The sequence below is a fragment of the Mastomys coucha genome, unplaced genomic scaffold (genome assembly GCF_008632895.1).
Source record: "Mastomys coucha isolate ucsf_1 unplaced genomic scaffold, UCSF_Mcou_1 pScaffold14, whole genome shotgun sequence".
In the NCBI taxonomy this organism is placed as follows: Eukaryota; Metazoa; Chordata; class Mammalia; order Rodentia; family Muridae; genus Mastomys; species Mastomys coucha.
Genome location: NW_022196896.1, coordinates 16,559,641 through 16,575,581, shown reverse-complemented (window position 1 = coordinate 16,575,581; position 15,941 = coordinate 16,559,641). Strand labels below are relative to the sequence as shown.

At 39.6% G+C, this 15,941-nt stretch overlaps 1 protein-coding gene across 4 annotated transcripts in view; it reads right to left on the bottom strand.

The window, feature by feature from the left end:
- Positions 1-15,666, bottom strand: part of Nkain3 (sodium/potassium transporting ATPase interacting 3) — a 652,366-nt gene extending 636,700 nt beyond the window's left edge. For 3 of the 4 annotated variants that reach the window (XM_031366509.1, XM_031366514.1, XM_031366513.1), the window contains exon 1: positions 14,849-15,666. In XM_031366509.1, coding sequence (XP_031222369.1) covers positions 14,849-14,902 — 54 coding nt within the window. In that variant the 5' untranslated portion in view covers positions 14,903-15,666. The remainder of the gene's footprint in view (positions 1-14,848) is intronic. The other variant, XM_031366510.1, reaches the window with a different exon arrangement.
- Positions 15,667-15,941: the final 275 nt, after the last annotated feature.

Here is a 15,941-nt window from a genome sequence, read left to right as displayed (position 1 = left end):
CACAAATGGAATTATGGACTCCTGACTCTAGATCGCTTATATGTCCCCTGTAATGATCTCAGAGGACACTGGATGGGACTATAAGGTTAATAAGATCAGAATATGCAAAGAAGAAATGGACCAAGGAAAGAAGAACTCAGAAGAGCTGGTTCCCTCTGAAGCAAAGCAGCGATAAATTTCAATCAGCCTATGGGCTATGGAATGTCCTGGCAGCCTCATCCCCAAAATGAGGGTGACCTACTTTCTACATGAATTCACCAACTGCCAATGTCCAGATACACACTCTTAGTATGCACTCCTTGAGAGGTGCTGCACAGTGTTATAAATTGAATTGTTTCATAGTTACATAGAGCATCAATCTAAGGATCATTGATGAGAACATCAGCACAGATCCCAGTCCCCAGCTAAGTGCACGGAGCAACTGCATCTCCAGTAGTTCCCTCCACATTCACACCTTTCTACTCCAACACTGAGCTGAAAACTTAAAAGGTTTTAAGTGATTAAAAAAGTGACCAGCTTGAATGCATAAATAAAGTATAAAACACATTTAATTTCACATCTGAATGCTCTTAATTATTCAAATATACCTTAGAAATGTATTAATATCAGAACGTTTGATTTACAAATTGGGAACACTTGTATATGAGTATGAAAGTTTTTTGCATGATGTCACTAGTAACAACTTATTCTCTCTCTCTCTCTCTCTCTCTCTCTCTCTCTCTCTCTCTCTCTCTCTTTTTACAGGACTAGCAGATCTATCATATTTTATTTTGTAGATCACCATAGAAATAGTTTCCCAAATCATCCACAAGCTATACAACATATCTTGTTCAGGCAGATGTGTTATAGATTTTGCTTATTCCTGCTATTTTGTAGGAAAAGACAATTATAAAGTAGTCATCACAATGAACTTACGAGAAGAGAAAAATCAATGGAGTTGTAGAAAGACGCATGTATCAACTCCAAGCCCCAGGTAGCAATCTTAAATAATTAGATGGGAAGTAGACAATTAATAGGTGATCACTTGCATTCTAAATTAATGCCAGACTCTTTTTGTGTAAATGGGCACCTTTTATTCACCCATTTCATCCAGGACATGCATGATAAGGTATGGGTTTCTGATGCCAATTTTCTCAAAGAAAAAGTGTGTACTGAAAAATTACACAGCGTCCTTTTCAGCCATATGAAGAAGAAAGGACAGATCATGAAACACTGCTCTAGGTGGCCTCTGAAAGCCCCCATTAGAATGTCACAGTCAAGAAAATCCACAAGATAAGAGAAATCCGAGGAGAGATCCAGCCAGGCTGCTGCCACCTGAGTACGAGGATCCGTGCCATGAATCTCAATGAACACATGGACGTATCAAGCCCCAGTTGTCTGCTCTAGGACTAGAGTGAGTACAGCAAAATTCAACCCAAGCACCTGTGTGTCTGCACTCCTCTCTACAGAAGCAACTATGCAGAGAGCAGCAGGGCAGGCAGAGCTAAACATGTTGCAAACATAACTTCAGTTGTACCTTATTAGCCATCTACTTGCATAGCCCTTTAGAGTAGAGGGGAATCACTACTTACCAGCTGTCAAACCTTGGGGAGTGCTAAGGAAGCTTGGAAACACTGTTGGTAAAGTGAGAATAGGTCCTAGTTCCTCTAGTTAGCATTCTGCAGTTACTACTCTGCATTCTTCCTGCTTCTAGGGGAAGGATTTTAAGTATATTAGCTACTGTCTCACTAAAAACCAGTTGAAGAACTAAAAACAACATATTTATGCTCTTGACTCTGGCAAAATTGGCTTAGCAATTTGGTTCGGCCAGAACTCAAAACATGAGAGAGTGATTCCAGGGGTGAAGGAAAGAGACTGAAGCAAAGGCTGGAGGGAGATATTTTCATTAGTATTCTGACCTATTTGCTTTCATTTCTAATAATTCACCATTAGCCTTCTTGTCCAAGTTCCTTGATTTTCCTTGTCAACTACAGGTGTTTCCAAAATAACTTTTCTAATTAAGTTTAACTAAATATTCCATAATGCTTCAATGTTAGAAATAGAAAGTCACCCCTCCTTTGTTGAGAGTACATTGCTAATGGCTATATAGGTCGCTGGCAAATTTGCAATCCTATATTTGCTACTTAAAATACAATATTGCTGATTCATCTTTTATCTGTGGTTCATTACTGTTCAGATCATCTTAGCTGGGCTGCTCATATAAAATATAACCACTAACCATATTGGAGTTTATATGTGAGTATATAATGGAATGCGGCCCCAAACACCATTCCCGAATACATGAGAGGCACCAAAACCAGAAACCCTAAATATCAAGAACTTCTACAAATGTTCAGTGGCTGTGTTCCTTAGGGATGCAAATGAACCATATTAAATTTGTCCTACTTTATTGCACTCTCTCCTCTCATATTTAGTTCATCTGAACCATCTACTGTCAACCTATTCCTATTTATTATCATATAACTACACCTCAACAGTGATATCGTATTCAAATCTGTTCTCTGCTTGCTGAATTGGTGGTTCAGTGTTGTTTTAGACCACCCACCTCAAAGGTGGCTGCTGCTTGAGCAAGTTTGGAGTGTGTGACCATTTCTTCTGGTGTTCTTTGGCCTATATAGAAAGATTCTTATTGTCTGTCATCCTATTCATGGCAGGGAAAACAACTGGTCACTCCAAATCTAAATTTTCAATCACTTTTCTAATTAAAAAGGATGCTGGGGACTAAAGAAGTAAAGTTCTATTTATAAAACAGCCACTCTTTTAATGGCATTTAAACTTTTCATCAGTAATAGCAACTAATAAATATTTTGTAATCATATTTGCTTGTAACAATTGGAAATTAAAGATGTACCATTTATAAGTTTGAAATGCCTATATTATGAAAATGACCCGAATGCATTATAACTAAATTATCACAAAGTGAAATTCGTGTGGATCTGTTTTTAAATGTCAAGATAGTTTATCTCCCTTATAGAAAAATATGCTAACAAAAATCAATATTCTACACTTTGGGTGGTTCTGAAAGAAAAATAAAACTATTGAATCATAATATTTTTTTACACTAAAGTCCCCAAAACATATGCATTCTAACAAAATTACCATTAGTACTGAAGGAGTTAAAAATAATAAGGTATAAAGATGCTCCAGGTCCAGCCAAACAAACACATGAATAATACATGGCCAAGGATCTTCCCATGATGGAGGGTCTCTGAAATGTTATAAAACATTAAGCCTCCTACTTGTGAAATGATTCAACAAGGCTGGCATGGAAGCATCCCAGAGGGCAGTTCCATCTGTGCACTTCCAACCACAGCTCTCTGTGAGATGAGAAGGCTGTTAGGGGATCTTGGCAGGCCCTTAATGGTTCCAAGCCTTCATCTAATGCTTCTCTCTAAGAGGCCCTGAATTTAAGCTATCCATTCAATACTGTGGTTACAGCGTTCAGATTTTTAGAATGTGAGCTATCCAAGGCCAAGGAAGCGTTTCTTGTCAGACAGCAAAACAGGATTAGTGACTGAAACTCTTAGGAAGAGAGAAGAGAAGGTGAGTACAGGTCCCAGTGGGAAAATAGGTTATATCTGGAAGCAAGAGAGCTAGCCAGAAGTGGTTCATCTGAGAAAATGGAGCATGGAAAAAGGGGAAAGTTCTTGATCTGAAGATAGCTTGAATTTCATCAATCTTTTGTTTCAAATGCAACAGGGTCCTGAGGGACCCTAAAAACAGATATCACTAATGAGAAAAGCTACATTCTATTGAAATCGTAAACAAAACAAAAGTTGTTTCCAAGAACTCAACATCTCTACTTGGGACTGAAGTTGCCTGCATCACATTTTAAAAGTCACCTTTCCTGTGAGCTTGTTCAAAGAATTATACTTTGTAACTGACATCTTTGACAAGAGCCTATTAATTTTAATTCTGACACAACATTCCAGAGAGTTTATTTCTTACATTTCATATAACATAACATTACATATAACTATATATGTAATATATATTTCTAACTGCATTAGAAATATACAAATGAGAAAATATATTACTTCAGTACACTCTGTAATTTTCTCACATTTCTGTTTTTTCTGGCTATGAATGATAATATAATAATGCCTATCTCTTGAAGACATCTCAAAGAATGAAGCGAAGAAATTTCAGATGCATGTGGGCTTGAGATCCTGTTATATCAATGACTCCTTTTAAAAATATTAGACAATGAATATTATACAGTAAATACATTTTAGAGTATGTTTAAATAAATTATCTTTTTATTTATATAAGTCTCCTTTAAGACTGAAATTCATTATTTAAGGTGGAGACAATGGAATATAGTAATTCATTAAATAAGTCTCCTTTAAGGTTAAACGTTTATTATTTAATGTGGAGAGAATGGAAAATAGTAATTCATTTGAGCCTGAAAAGCCAGATATGGGTGTAAAAAGACATTTGAATCCTTTTGATGTGGATTCTTTGACATCCTCATGGGAAGAACTAATTAGAGCCAATAATGCAGCCAGGTTGCTAGGTATTGGACTTAGTCCCTGCTCATGGGAGCCAGTCAATACAAAATAAGCAGAAATGAGTCTCTCATGGGGGAAGGAGTCTTGTTTTAGCCAGTTTCTAAAGAATGAAACCTATGAGCAATTATCAATTAGTAAGTTACTTAGAGAACTGCAAAATGTATAAACACTTTACAGAAATCAGAAAAAGACTGTGCAGAATGAGTAAATCATGCAATTTTAATAATAAAAGCTTGTCCATAATTCTTAGATAATTTTATAGATGTCTTTAATGTATATATTTACATTACACATTATGTTTTCTCTACGTGAATAGATTAATAGATTAATTAGTTATATGAAGAATTAATTAAAGGCTCCTTAATCAGTAGTTACTCATAGGAAGAAAACTGGCCTTCTGATGAAAGGCTTTGCCTGGTGTGTTACTAAATGTTTAATAACTGGCTCTAGAAGACAGCAGGACAACCTGATTTGTGACATTTGTATACTTGCATAGGAAGTATTTCTTCCATAATAGAACATGCTACCAATCTGATGTCACTAGATGTAAAACTTGAAAAAAATCTTCTGTAAGCTGCATACTTCTATCTAAAAATCCTACCCAACACTACTGTAAATGTAAAATAATACCCAGATGGTAAATATGTTGACTTATGAATATGCATTACTTTTCTTTCCAAATAATTTATTTATAGTTCATATAGTTAATTTTTTAGATAAAACTGTATTTAACAATTGGCTCATAAAATTTCTAAAACTCTCATTGTAAACTCTTCCCAGCTGGGACAAGCTGGCTCTAGTGTACATTGCCTTAGCTCACTTTTGGCCAATTAGAAAAAAGCTAATGTGGAGAAGAAAGGGTAGAAACTGGGGAAAGGATGTTTGGGAATGAGATTCCAATGCTAGAAAGGCATGTGAATTTCTATGTTGTAACTAAAGACAAATCCAAAATAGGTTTCTTCCTATAAACTACAATTTGAAAGATTTCCTTCATTAGGTATTTGAGTTTGAGAGGATTTGTGTAGTGATACATACCTGCATTTCCACTACTCATGATGCAGGGGTATCATCACAAGTTTTGTAGCTATTCTAGACTACATAGTAAGACTTTATGGATGCCAACAAGTGTGTATATATATTTATATACATGCATGTATATATATATATATATATATATATATATATATATATATATATATATATATATATATATATATATATATGATGTATGAATGAGAGTGAGACAGAGAGAGTAAATATTTGAAGAAGAATTGCCACTAATGAGATTTTTGTATTTTACAACATGTTAATTAAGATCATTTCTTCTAGGACCTAGTTATACCACTCCAGGACATATACCCAGAAGATGCTCCAACATGTAATAAGGTCACATGCTCCACTATGTTCATAGCAGCCTTATTTATAAAAGCCAGAAGTTTGAAAGAACCCAGATGCTCTTCAACAGAGGAATGGATACAGAAAATGTGGTACATTTACACAATGGAGTACTACTCAGCTATTAAAAATGATGAATTCATGAATTTCTTAAGCAAATGGATAGAACTAGAAAATATCATCCTGAGTGAGGTAACCCAATCACAAAAGAAAACACATGGTTTGCACTCACTGATAATTGGCTATTAGCCCAAAAGTCTGGAATACCCAAGATACAATTCACAAGACCACATGAAGTTCAAAAAGAAGGAAGACCAAAGTGTGGATACTTTGTTCCTTCTTAGAAGGGGGATCAAAATGCCCACATGAGGAGATACAGTGAAAAAGAATGGAGCAGAAACTGAAGGAAAGGCCATCCAGTGACTGTCCCACCTGGGGATCCATCCCATATACAATTACCAAACTCAGACATTATTATGGATGCCAACAAGTGCTTGTTGACAGGAGCCTGATAAAGCTGCTCTGCCAGTGCCTGACAAATACAGAAGTGGATGCTCAGCCATTCATTGGACTGAGCACAGGATCCCCAGTGAAGGAGCTAGAGAAAGGATCCAAGGAACTGAAGGAGTTTGCAGCCCTATAGAAGGGACAGCAATATGAACTCACCAATACCCTCAGAGCTCCTAGGGACTAAACCACCAACCAAAGAGTACACACGGAGGGACTCATGGCTCCAGCTGCATACGTAGCAGAGGATGGCCTTGTGGAACATCAATGAGAGGAGAGACCCTTGGTCTTGTGAAAGGCTCTATGCCCCAGTGTAGGGGAATACCAGGACAGGGAAGCAGGAGTGGGTGGGTTAGTAGGCTCAGGGAGGGGGGTGCGATAGGGAGGTTTTCGGAGGGGAAATGAGGAAAGTGGATACAATTTGAAATGTAAATAAAGAAAATATCTAATTAAAAAAGATCATTTCATTTGAAAGTATTTATTAGTGGAAGAGACAACTCAAGCACAGTGCTTTCTTTTGTACCTTGATTAACTGATTTTACTAATCAGTCTGCTTAGCGTATAGCTTCCTACTTAGAGACACTTATTCTACTATATACTGATCAATACAAAAATGTAAATATATCACTTCCTACTGGAAAAGGGAGAAGTTGTCAGCATTATGTATGCCTTAACATGAGCTGGTTGGGCTCAGTTTCTTACAAGAAGATGACTGCTCCAATCTAGTTTCCTTATGATTTTATTCGGAGACCTGTTACTAACAAAGCAACTGAATGTCTGCCTGAAGCATTCAGAATGCAAAGTCCAGGGGAAAGAGTAGGTTGAAGATACTAAAAATTTAATTCCACTTAATGGTTATATCATTAGTCATGGGAAACATTTTTTAAGGAAGGAAAGATCATTGAGGAACATATGTAAAATATTTAGTACCAGCCATCTAATTAATTACTACAATAGGATCCATCACCAAACCCCTATGCTTTCCAGTTCTGACTCTCATTTACCACTTTCAATAGGTAAGTGTTTATGCTCCAAATAGACAGTTCTTGGTTTTCTTGCTCTATCAAGGGTGTCGTATTCGCCAACCCATGTCATTGTATCCAACTACATTTATTCTATTGTAGTTATGTTAATGTTTCCTGTATACTATGTCTATAGCTACATGGTATTTACCTGACAAGGCATTTAGAGCACATTTCACATTTTATTTGAGGACTTTTGAAAATTTTTCCAAATTTAAAGCATAGACTAATTTGTTTTATGGGTTTACATATTTATGTTACCTTAGAAGCGATTGCTAATCACGGCTAAAGAATGATCCTTGGGGGGAAACTATGTTCTGCTATGGATGCAAATGTGCTTAACAGTTTCCACTGAGATTGAAACTTTTCATCTTGCAGGGAGAGCTCCTTCAGCAGAAAGTTAAACAACTCAAAACAACTTCAGGATGTCTCTGAAATTGAGCAGATTCACTAGGCCCCTCTCTGCCAGAGGAAACTATCAAGGCTGGGAAAAAGGTGATTTCAGTAATGTTGGCTATTAAAACACAAGCTGCTTTTTCTGTCATTTACCTTTCCCACACATGTTTTACTTGTGATATATCAGTTTGTATATTAGTCTTCCAGAAATGACTTGATCATATAAAGAGAAGAATTTCCCAAATTTATGAGGATTTACTTCTTAGGGAAAACAAAAGTCTTCATGAAAGTAATCACTGTGAAAATTAACTGAATGAAGTTGAGGACATTATTTTTTAAATCAATAGTATTTCCTAGAGAATGAAATGGCATGGAGAAATACACACACATACACACACACATACACACACACACACACACACACACGCAAACATATATATGGAACATATACATATACATATGTGTTCCATTTCAGTGAATGCTATTCATTTCTATTTACTCAATTTTACAACCCTGAAATTCAAGGGAAGAGACAGGAGTAAAACCACAGGTGGTTTTTAGCTCGTTGGGATTTGTCCTTGTGAAACAGGGGTACACATTTATGTAAGTGAAAAAATGATTCTCTGTTGTTGCATTATCTAAGGCAATTGATCTTTTGATGTAATAGTGCTGATATCACTTTTGTATTAAGAATAAACGACCTTGTGGAGACAAAGGCAGTGCATCCATGGGAAGGACAGGGAAGCTACACAAAGGATTTGGGAAGAGAATAATAGTAAAATAGGTTTAAACCAAAAGCATTACAAAAACTATCAATCAATGTAATAAAATGTAATCAGTAGAGGAGCTTGAGAAACAAAAGATCTGACACTACAAACTTGTTTGCCAGGAGGCTTTCACTATGAAATGTTCAGAATTTTCTGATAAGTACCCATCAAGAAGATATATGTGAATTAATCTCAATCAGACTGGTACCAGACAGGCCTTAGTTTGAGATAAATGGACCATGTGGTGGCTCTAGTTGATATATACAAAGTGTTTAAATATGAGAACCCCAATTTTAAATGTGTGAACTTCCAAACAAATACATGAAATGATTATGCTAATTCAGTTGTTTGAAATCCTTCCCATCCTGTACCTACGCCAAAATATCAAATTGTTCACATTCATTGTAAAAAGTATTATTTGAGAATTTAAAAAAATCGTAAAATAAGGACTTCGGCTTGCGAAGTAAAACTAAGAACATTGCTCAACTTCATACAGAGGGTCTGAACCTTCCCAGTGAATACTGGAGAAAAATCTGGAGAGCATTAACGTCAAGTAAACCTTTAAGCCACGTACTGTGAGACTGAGGACAGTTACTGAAAGAGACGGAGGTACAGAAAGAGACTGAGGCACGGGGAGGGAGACCTCATGCCTGCCACACAGCCGTCCTGCCATGTAATAAACCGTCACTGACCGACCTGTTTTCTTCTTCTTTTAATTTTTTTAATTAGGTATTTTCTTTACTTACATTTCAAATTTTATCCCCTTTCCTCATTTCCACTCCAACCCCCCCCACCCCATCTCTCCTTCCCCTGCTCACTGACTGGGCTTCTTCCTTACAGATATAGCTCAAATGGAATAGCCCAGACTACACAGAGAAAGTGCACTAAGCTTGACTCACACAATCTGGTTGCCATGTGTCTCAGTAATGAACCTGTCCAGAATGGAAGCACAACACTCTAGGAGGAGTCCCACAGCCTGACTCCATTTCTTGATAGTCAGTAAGCCTTCAAAGGAAAGAATCACATGTGCCAAGGTTAGAGTTTAGGAGCTCCATAGTAGAGTGCAGTCAGAGTTGGAGAGCCAGCCTAGGAGGCCCAGCTCCTTTCTGTTTACCTTCAGAAATGAAGCGTCTGGATAGACGGCCTTCAGAAAAGTACAATCTTTCCAAGCTTTTTCAACCTGAAGAACTTACTTAATTTGAATGACAGTCCATCCAAATCTTGGTGTGCCTCATAATATTCAATCAGCTTGTCCCCTCATAGATCTCTTATATGACCCTGATATCAAGGTCCAACCACCCCTACGAAGGAAGCCCCTGCGACAGCTCCTTAAGCCTAGGTCCTCACAATCAGCAAGTTTTAAAGACATAAAGTTACAGCCTTACAGTTCAAATAGACCAGAAGTGAACGAACAAGTGTTCCTCAGAGTTAAGTGCCAATGAGACTGGTAAGAAGCACTATGCCTCTCTCTAGCTCCTGGTGGATTGTCTACAGTATCAGCATGTGCTGGCCCGAGCTGGCTCATGGTCACAGTATCCCAGTGACGTTATCTGTGGCCTCTCCCTTCATCTTCTTCTGTGTTTGCATATCTACTTTGTGCAAATTTCCCATAGTTCTGTTCCTCTAGAGAACCCAAACTAAATGGGTCTCATTATATTTTCATACATAGATTATATTTTGACCTTATTCAGGCCTCTATTGTCTATCCTCTCTTTAAACTCCTCACTCCTGCTGCTCTTTTCTCTTCCCAGACAATCCCCCTTCTACTTTCAAGAATTTCCTGTGGTTCCGTATTTTTTAACAGCACAGCTCATTCTTCTGTACTTGATGTGTAGGTCAGCTCTCAGCTTTGGCTTATGAAAGGTGATTTCTACACCAATTCCAATGTCTCATTATTAGCCATAAATTAATTTCCCTAACCTTCTTAAGTTTCATAAGATGAACCAGAATATTGAAAGAAAGACAATAAAAATTAAGAATTACATTGCAGGACTGGAGTGATGACAGCTCAGCAGTTAAGAGCACTGACTATTATTCCAGAGGAACAGGGGTCAATACCTAGCACCCCTGGGGCAGCTCAAAATCATTTGTAACTCCAGTTTCAGGGAATTGTTGCCCTCAGAAGAGATTGTATGCATCCAATGCACAGACATACATCAGTCAGAACCCCAATACATATAAAATAAAATAATCTTCAGGAGGTAATTTTTCTGCACAGAAAAAAAAGAGCTACTTAAAACCATGTAAAAGCAAAACTATCATTATATCTACTTTATAAAACAAATGAGTTTTCATACTGGCTGTCCAACATTTCTGCGCGATAAGCAGTACATGTCACAGGACTTAATTCAAAACTCACACAGATAAGTCATTACCACTCATGAACATTTTGTTTGGGCTTTTGAAAGTCACAAGTACTCTGCTCTAAAGATAGTTAGAAGGTGGAACAGAAAGCCTTGGGGCTTTTCTTGCACTGTCTGTCAGCACATAAATGCTGATTTCCTTTGAGCGGGGAGGATGTTCTCCAAAATACAGCATACAGCCCATCTATATGTTAATAGCTGCTTGTTTAGGTAAGTCCCTTGAGTTTTCTGTGACTATAAACATGCCATCACAGGTTTGACTTTTAATGGGCTGATTACCAGCTCTGACAATAAATATAGCTGTCACCATAAAAGAATAGAAAATATAATAACTTCTCCAAGTAATGACACGTCAAGTTTCCTTTGGCATGCCTTAGAGTCTGATGCCTGTGTGGTGGATGTTGTCTAATACTTCGTAGGAACCATGCCTGCCATAGAGTGTTCCACACTTTCCTGAGGCAACTCAGAGAGAACGTTTCTGAAATGCCATGTGGAGGTAATGACGGAATTTAATACACCTTTAAGATTTAAGGCTCCTTTAAATATGGTGACTAAAGCTGACTTAGCGAACGTATGCTTCAGTGTTCTTTTTAGCTCTGGATTCTCCACACCTGATAATAGAATACTTGCTATCATACGGACACAGCACCAAAAGTGTCCTTGGATGAGATGTATATAAAAGGTATTTGTTGACTTGAGAAATGGGTGGGATGGTAACCAAATAGCTTTCCTAGGAAGAATCACTTCACAAAGTTTTCTGTGCTCCTCTATTTATTCTTTACACTTTCTCTTTAATCTGGTCTGGCAGAGTTGGGACATAAATGTAAACTATGGGAAAGCACGTAAGTTTGCATGGTGAAAATGCAATAGTGGAAAATAGTCACAGAAGCAGAAAGAAGACAGAGGACAGATTTTGCAAATCCAAATTTATCAACATTAGTCATCTAAAAAATGGCAAGCTCGTGCTATTTCACTCTGGAGAGAATGAAACTCCTGTGCAAAGGAATTAGATCCCTGAAATCCTCTGTGTCTTTGGTTTTTAGGAGGAGCTCCTAGGCTGTCTAGGTAGTTATCTGCAGGTGACTCTATTGTTACCATATGAATTCCTTGCACCAAGCCTGAGTAGCAAATGGCATCCCCTCTTCATAGCAGCACTTATTAAGGTTTCATAATCTTCATCTCCCAAAGTTCACACAGTAGAAAAAAAAAACGGGAAAAATGGAAGAGGGGTAGGTGTTTTCAGTGGGAAATGCACTAGGTCTCTCAGAAGTTGGAATTCTTTCACTTGGCATGCTGGAGCAGGTTTACATGGGCTCAGAGGGCTTATCTCTTAAAAGCTCATGATTTCTGTGAGCTAGTTATCAAATATAACTATTATTGTAAACTCAATAATAGAAAATTAAATAAGTCATATTCAAAGCAGACGTGCTAAAACATGTAAAGTTCACTCCTTCATGACTATTTTTCTACATTCTTCTTTATCTTTTTTTGAAGTTGTTTAAGCCTCTTCTTGTAGGAAAAAATATTTCAGTGATACATACTAAAACTACGAGTATGTAGTGTATGTAGCCTCTACTTTGTCAAAAGAAATTCATAAACAATCTTTCAGGGCCTGAAAATTATTACACAGTTCAGACAAAGAAATCTGGTCATAGCAATGATGAATTCCAATTTTGTTTCAGTGTCTTCTTTCCCCTTAAATCCAATAAAAGCATCAAACAGTATTCACATCAAAACTATAAAGAAAAGAGCTTGTCAAACTCGACAAAAGAATTATGCCAGAAGTAATCTATAGTAGGAATTATTGTTTTTTTTTCAAGACAGTACTATTCTTTATATAAACTGTGCTTCATAATGTAATAATGTGGTAGAGAAGAATGCTGGCTAGTTTTTCTTGTCAACTCAACACAAGGCGGAGTCATTTCAGAAGAGAAAAACCTCAGTTGAGTAAACACCCCCCGGCCAGACTGTCCTGTGGACAAGCCTGTAGTACATTCTCTTATTTATTGATTGATGTGGGAGGGTCCGGCTCACTGTGGAGGGTGACACCTCTGAACTGGTTGTTCTGGGCTTCTATAAGAAAGCAGGTTGAGAAAGCCATGGGAGGAACCCAGTCAGCATCTCGCCCCAAGGTGTCTGCTTCAGCTTCTGCTTTCAGGTTCCTGTCTAGAGTTCCCACCCTGATGCTGATGATGAACTGGGTTATGGATATCTGTCTTGGTGTCTTATCATAGAGAGAAAAACTCCTACCTAGACAACACTTTCTTTTGTTTATGATCCAGTTATGATAGTTCTATGATCATGTCCCTTCCCCTACCATACTACAGCTTACATTGGGGAAAAAAACAAACAAAACAAACTTTATGAGTTCCTCTTAGGCAAATTAGTGGAATTGGTTAATGGAATTATGATTGTATTGATAAATGTGTGTGAAACCCTTATGTGTTATGTGAATGTATTACTGAAATTATGCCTTTATGGATCACACAATCCAGTGTGCTAGCTAGCAGCCTTAGAGGAGCAAGGGTTGACCGAATTTATTCGTGTTTTTTTTTTTTAAAGCCAAGTTCATTTAAAAAAAAATCACTGTATAAGTTATCTTTTGAGGGTTTTTCCTCAGGTAAAGAAAACAATCACGTTCATGTGGAAATTTTATATTATATATTTCAAACACCATGTGGAATAGGCTATCCAATAGCCTTCTGGATTTATCTGTTTTGCATGGGTGATTACAGAAGAATGAGCACATATACAGTGAAGCTTTGGGGGGAACTGGAAAAGTGAAAATGTTTAATTTAAAAAGCTCCAGTGAGCAAGGGCTAACTACTGAGCAGCATTATTTCTTCTTCCAGTTAATGAGCCCGGCAAGAGCTATCACTATTAGGTAAAGTTCTCTGAAAGCCTTGTCAAAATACACCACTTACACCTTCTGTGGTTTGTGACAAAACAAATGCAATGCTTCAAAGAAAGGAAGTGCCGCGGGGAGCCTACAAGGTCTGGTCCCTGAACTAGGAGGGAAAAAACGACTATGAATCTCACTCACAAAAAGTCTGGCACAGGAGATTGGAGCCTTGACTTCTGGTGACCACAAAACAGACCACAGAGTAATAACAAAAGGACCCAGAGTGTTTGCATAGAATCAGGAAGGTCTTTTATCTTTCCACCCATATTCCTAACTTCCGATTCCACTCACTCCCTGGGCAAGTGGCCAAGCCAAACAGAAGCCCTGTTGGCTTCTTTGCTCTGTTCACTCCCCCAAGACAGCTGTCAGTCCGTCTCATCCTGAACGTGCAACATTTCAAGAAAATCAAAAGCGGAACTTAAAAGGCAGAGGCTGAACTCGTGGTTCCCAAACACACATGTTCCTGGAGTACTCCACTCCTCTAGGATCGTCTTCCAGATGTTGAAAGTAAGAACTACCAGAGAGGTGAGGTTGCAGCTCTCTCAGTAACTGCCTGCCCCCAAGCACCTTAAAACCAAACAACCTTTCTCCAGAAAACCGTCCTGATAAGAGCAAGCTCCAAGGCCAGGCATAACTTAAGCAGAATTGCAGAGGGTGCACACTCCAGGTGTCCAACAGAGAGGCGGGGAAATCGCTCTCTCCTGGAGCGCCACCCCAGCGGCCCCCCAGACCGTGTGGCGACGCCGGGTGGGGGCGCAGTGAACCCCAGCGCGTGGGACCAGAAGTGAGACCGCGCCCTCCTGCGGGCAAGAGCTACCAGGCGGGAGGCACAGATATCCTGGAAGGGACGAAGAGGGTAGGGAATCCCTCCGATGCGCTCCGCCGGCTCAGGGGTCTTTAGCCCGGCGCTTCGGATCCAGGGGGAACCCTACAATCCATCCCGAAAAGCAAACTGGTTCCAGACCCGGACACACCGGTCACTTACCAACTGCAGTGCGCAGAGACAGACGAGCGAGCAGCGCCCGGTGCAGCAGCCCATGGTGCAGCCAGCGTCCCAGCAGTGCCGCTTGAGAGAGATCTGGGAGCTCAGGCTGTACCCCGCGACTTCTGAGCAGCCCGCGCTGCTCGCTCTCCTACTGGGCGCCGGCTCCGGACCCCACGGCCGGCTTTCCGCTTTCGGAGTGGGGCTCGCCGCCGCCTTTGTTAATCTGCGTGCAGGGCGGGCGGAGGTCAGTGCGGCGCGCCCGTGCAGTGCGTCTGCTGGGGTCCCTACCTCCTAGCGCGAGGGTCGGCTTCTTGAGGAGGGGGAGCCGGGCGGAGGGCGGGGGATGGAGAGGCTACAGCTGGTGAGTGGGTGAATGTCTTTTAGGGGAGGGGAGTGTGCAGGAGGTGGGCGTCTGGAAAGTGCGATGGGCTGTCTGGGTCGGTGCTCACGCGAGTGTGTGTGTGGTGTGTGTGTGTGTGTGTGTGTGTGTGTGTGTGTGTGTGTGTGTGTGTGTGTGTTGGGAGGGGATGAATGAAAGAGAGTCTCTGGGGAGGATCGTCTTGTCTTGTTAGGAGTCTGGGGAGAGAGAAAGAGACTGTGAGAGGATGAGAATGAATGTGAATGAGCTTGAATCTGGGAGGCCACCAGGGATTTGAATCCCAGGCTCACAGAGTAATTGTGGAGTCATAAGCTGTAGGTTTTCTTTCTGGGTGTGAGGAGTGGGTGGAAGCGACTGCAAAACCTGGAGATAGGTTTCCCCAAGCTGCCCTGGGGAGTAATCCATGCTCTCTTTGGTGTATGGGGAGAAAGGACCCAGAGACTTGAAACTCAAAGGAAAGCGCTCTACATAATGAATGGCCAAGGTAAGGCAGTGGACTGAGCCACTGGCATGGCGCTAAGAGGTGGTTCAATCAATAAGGGTCTCAACACAAGATTCTGGGTCGCAGGTCAATCGAGATCACATTTTTCTGCTCCAGGTGCGCCCCTGCTGTAATCTTCTAGGAAAAGTTGCCTAGGGTCACAGCAGAGCATAATGTTCCTCCAAGAGCTGAGAGACTAGAGGCACTGTACATACTGATTTAAGGCTCTAAAT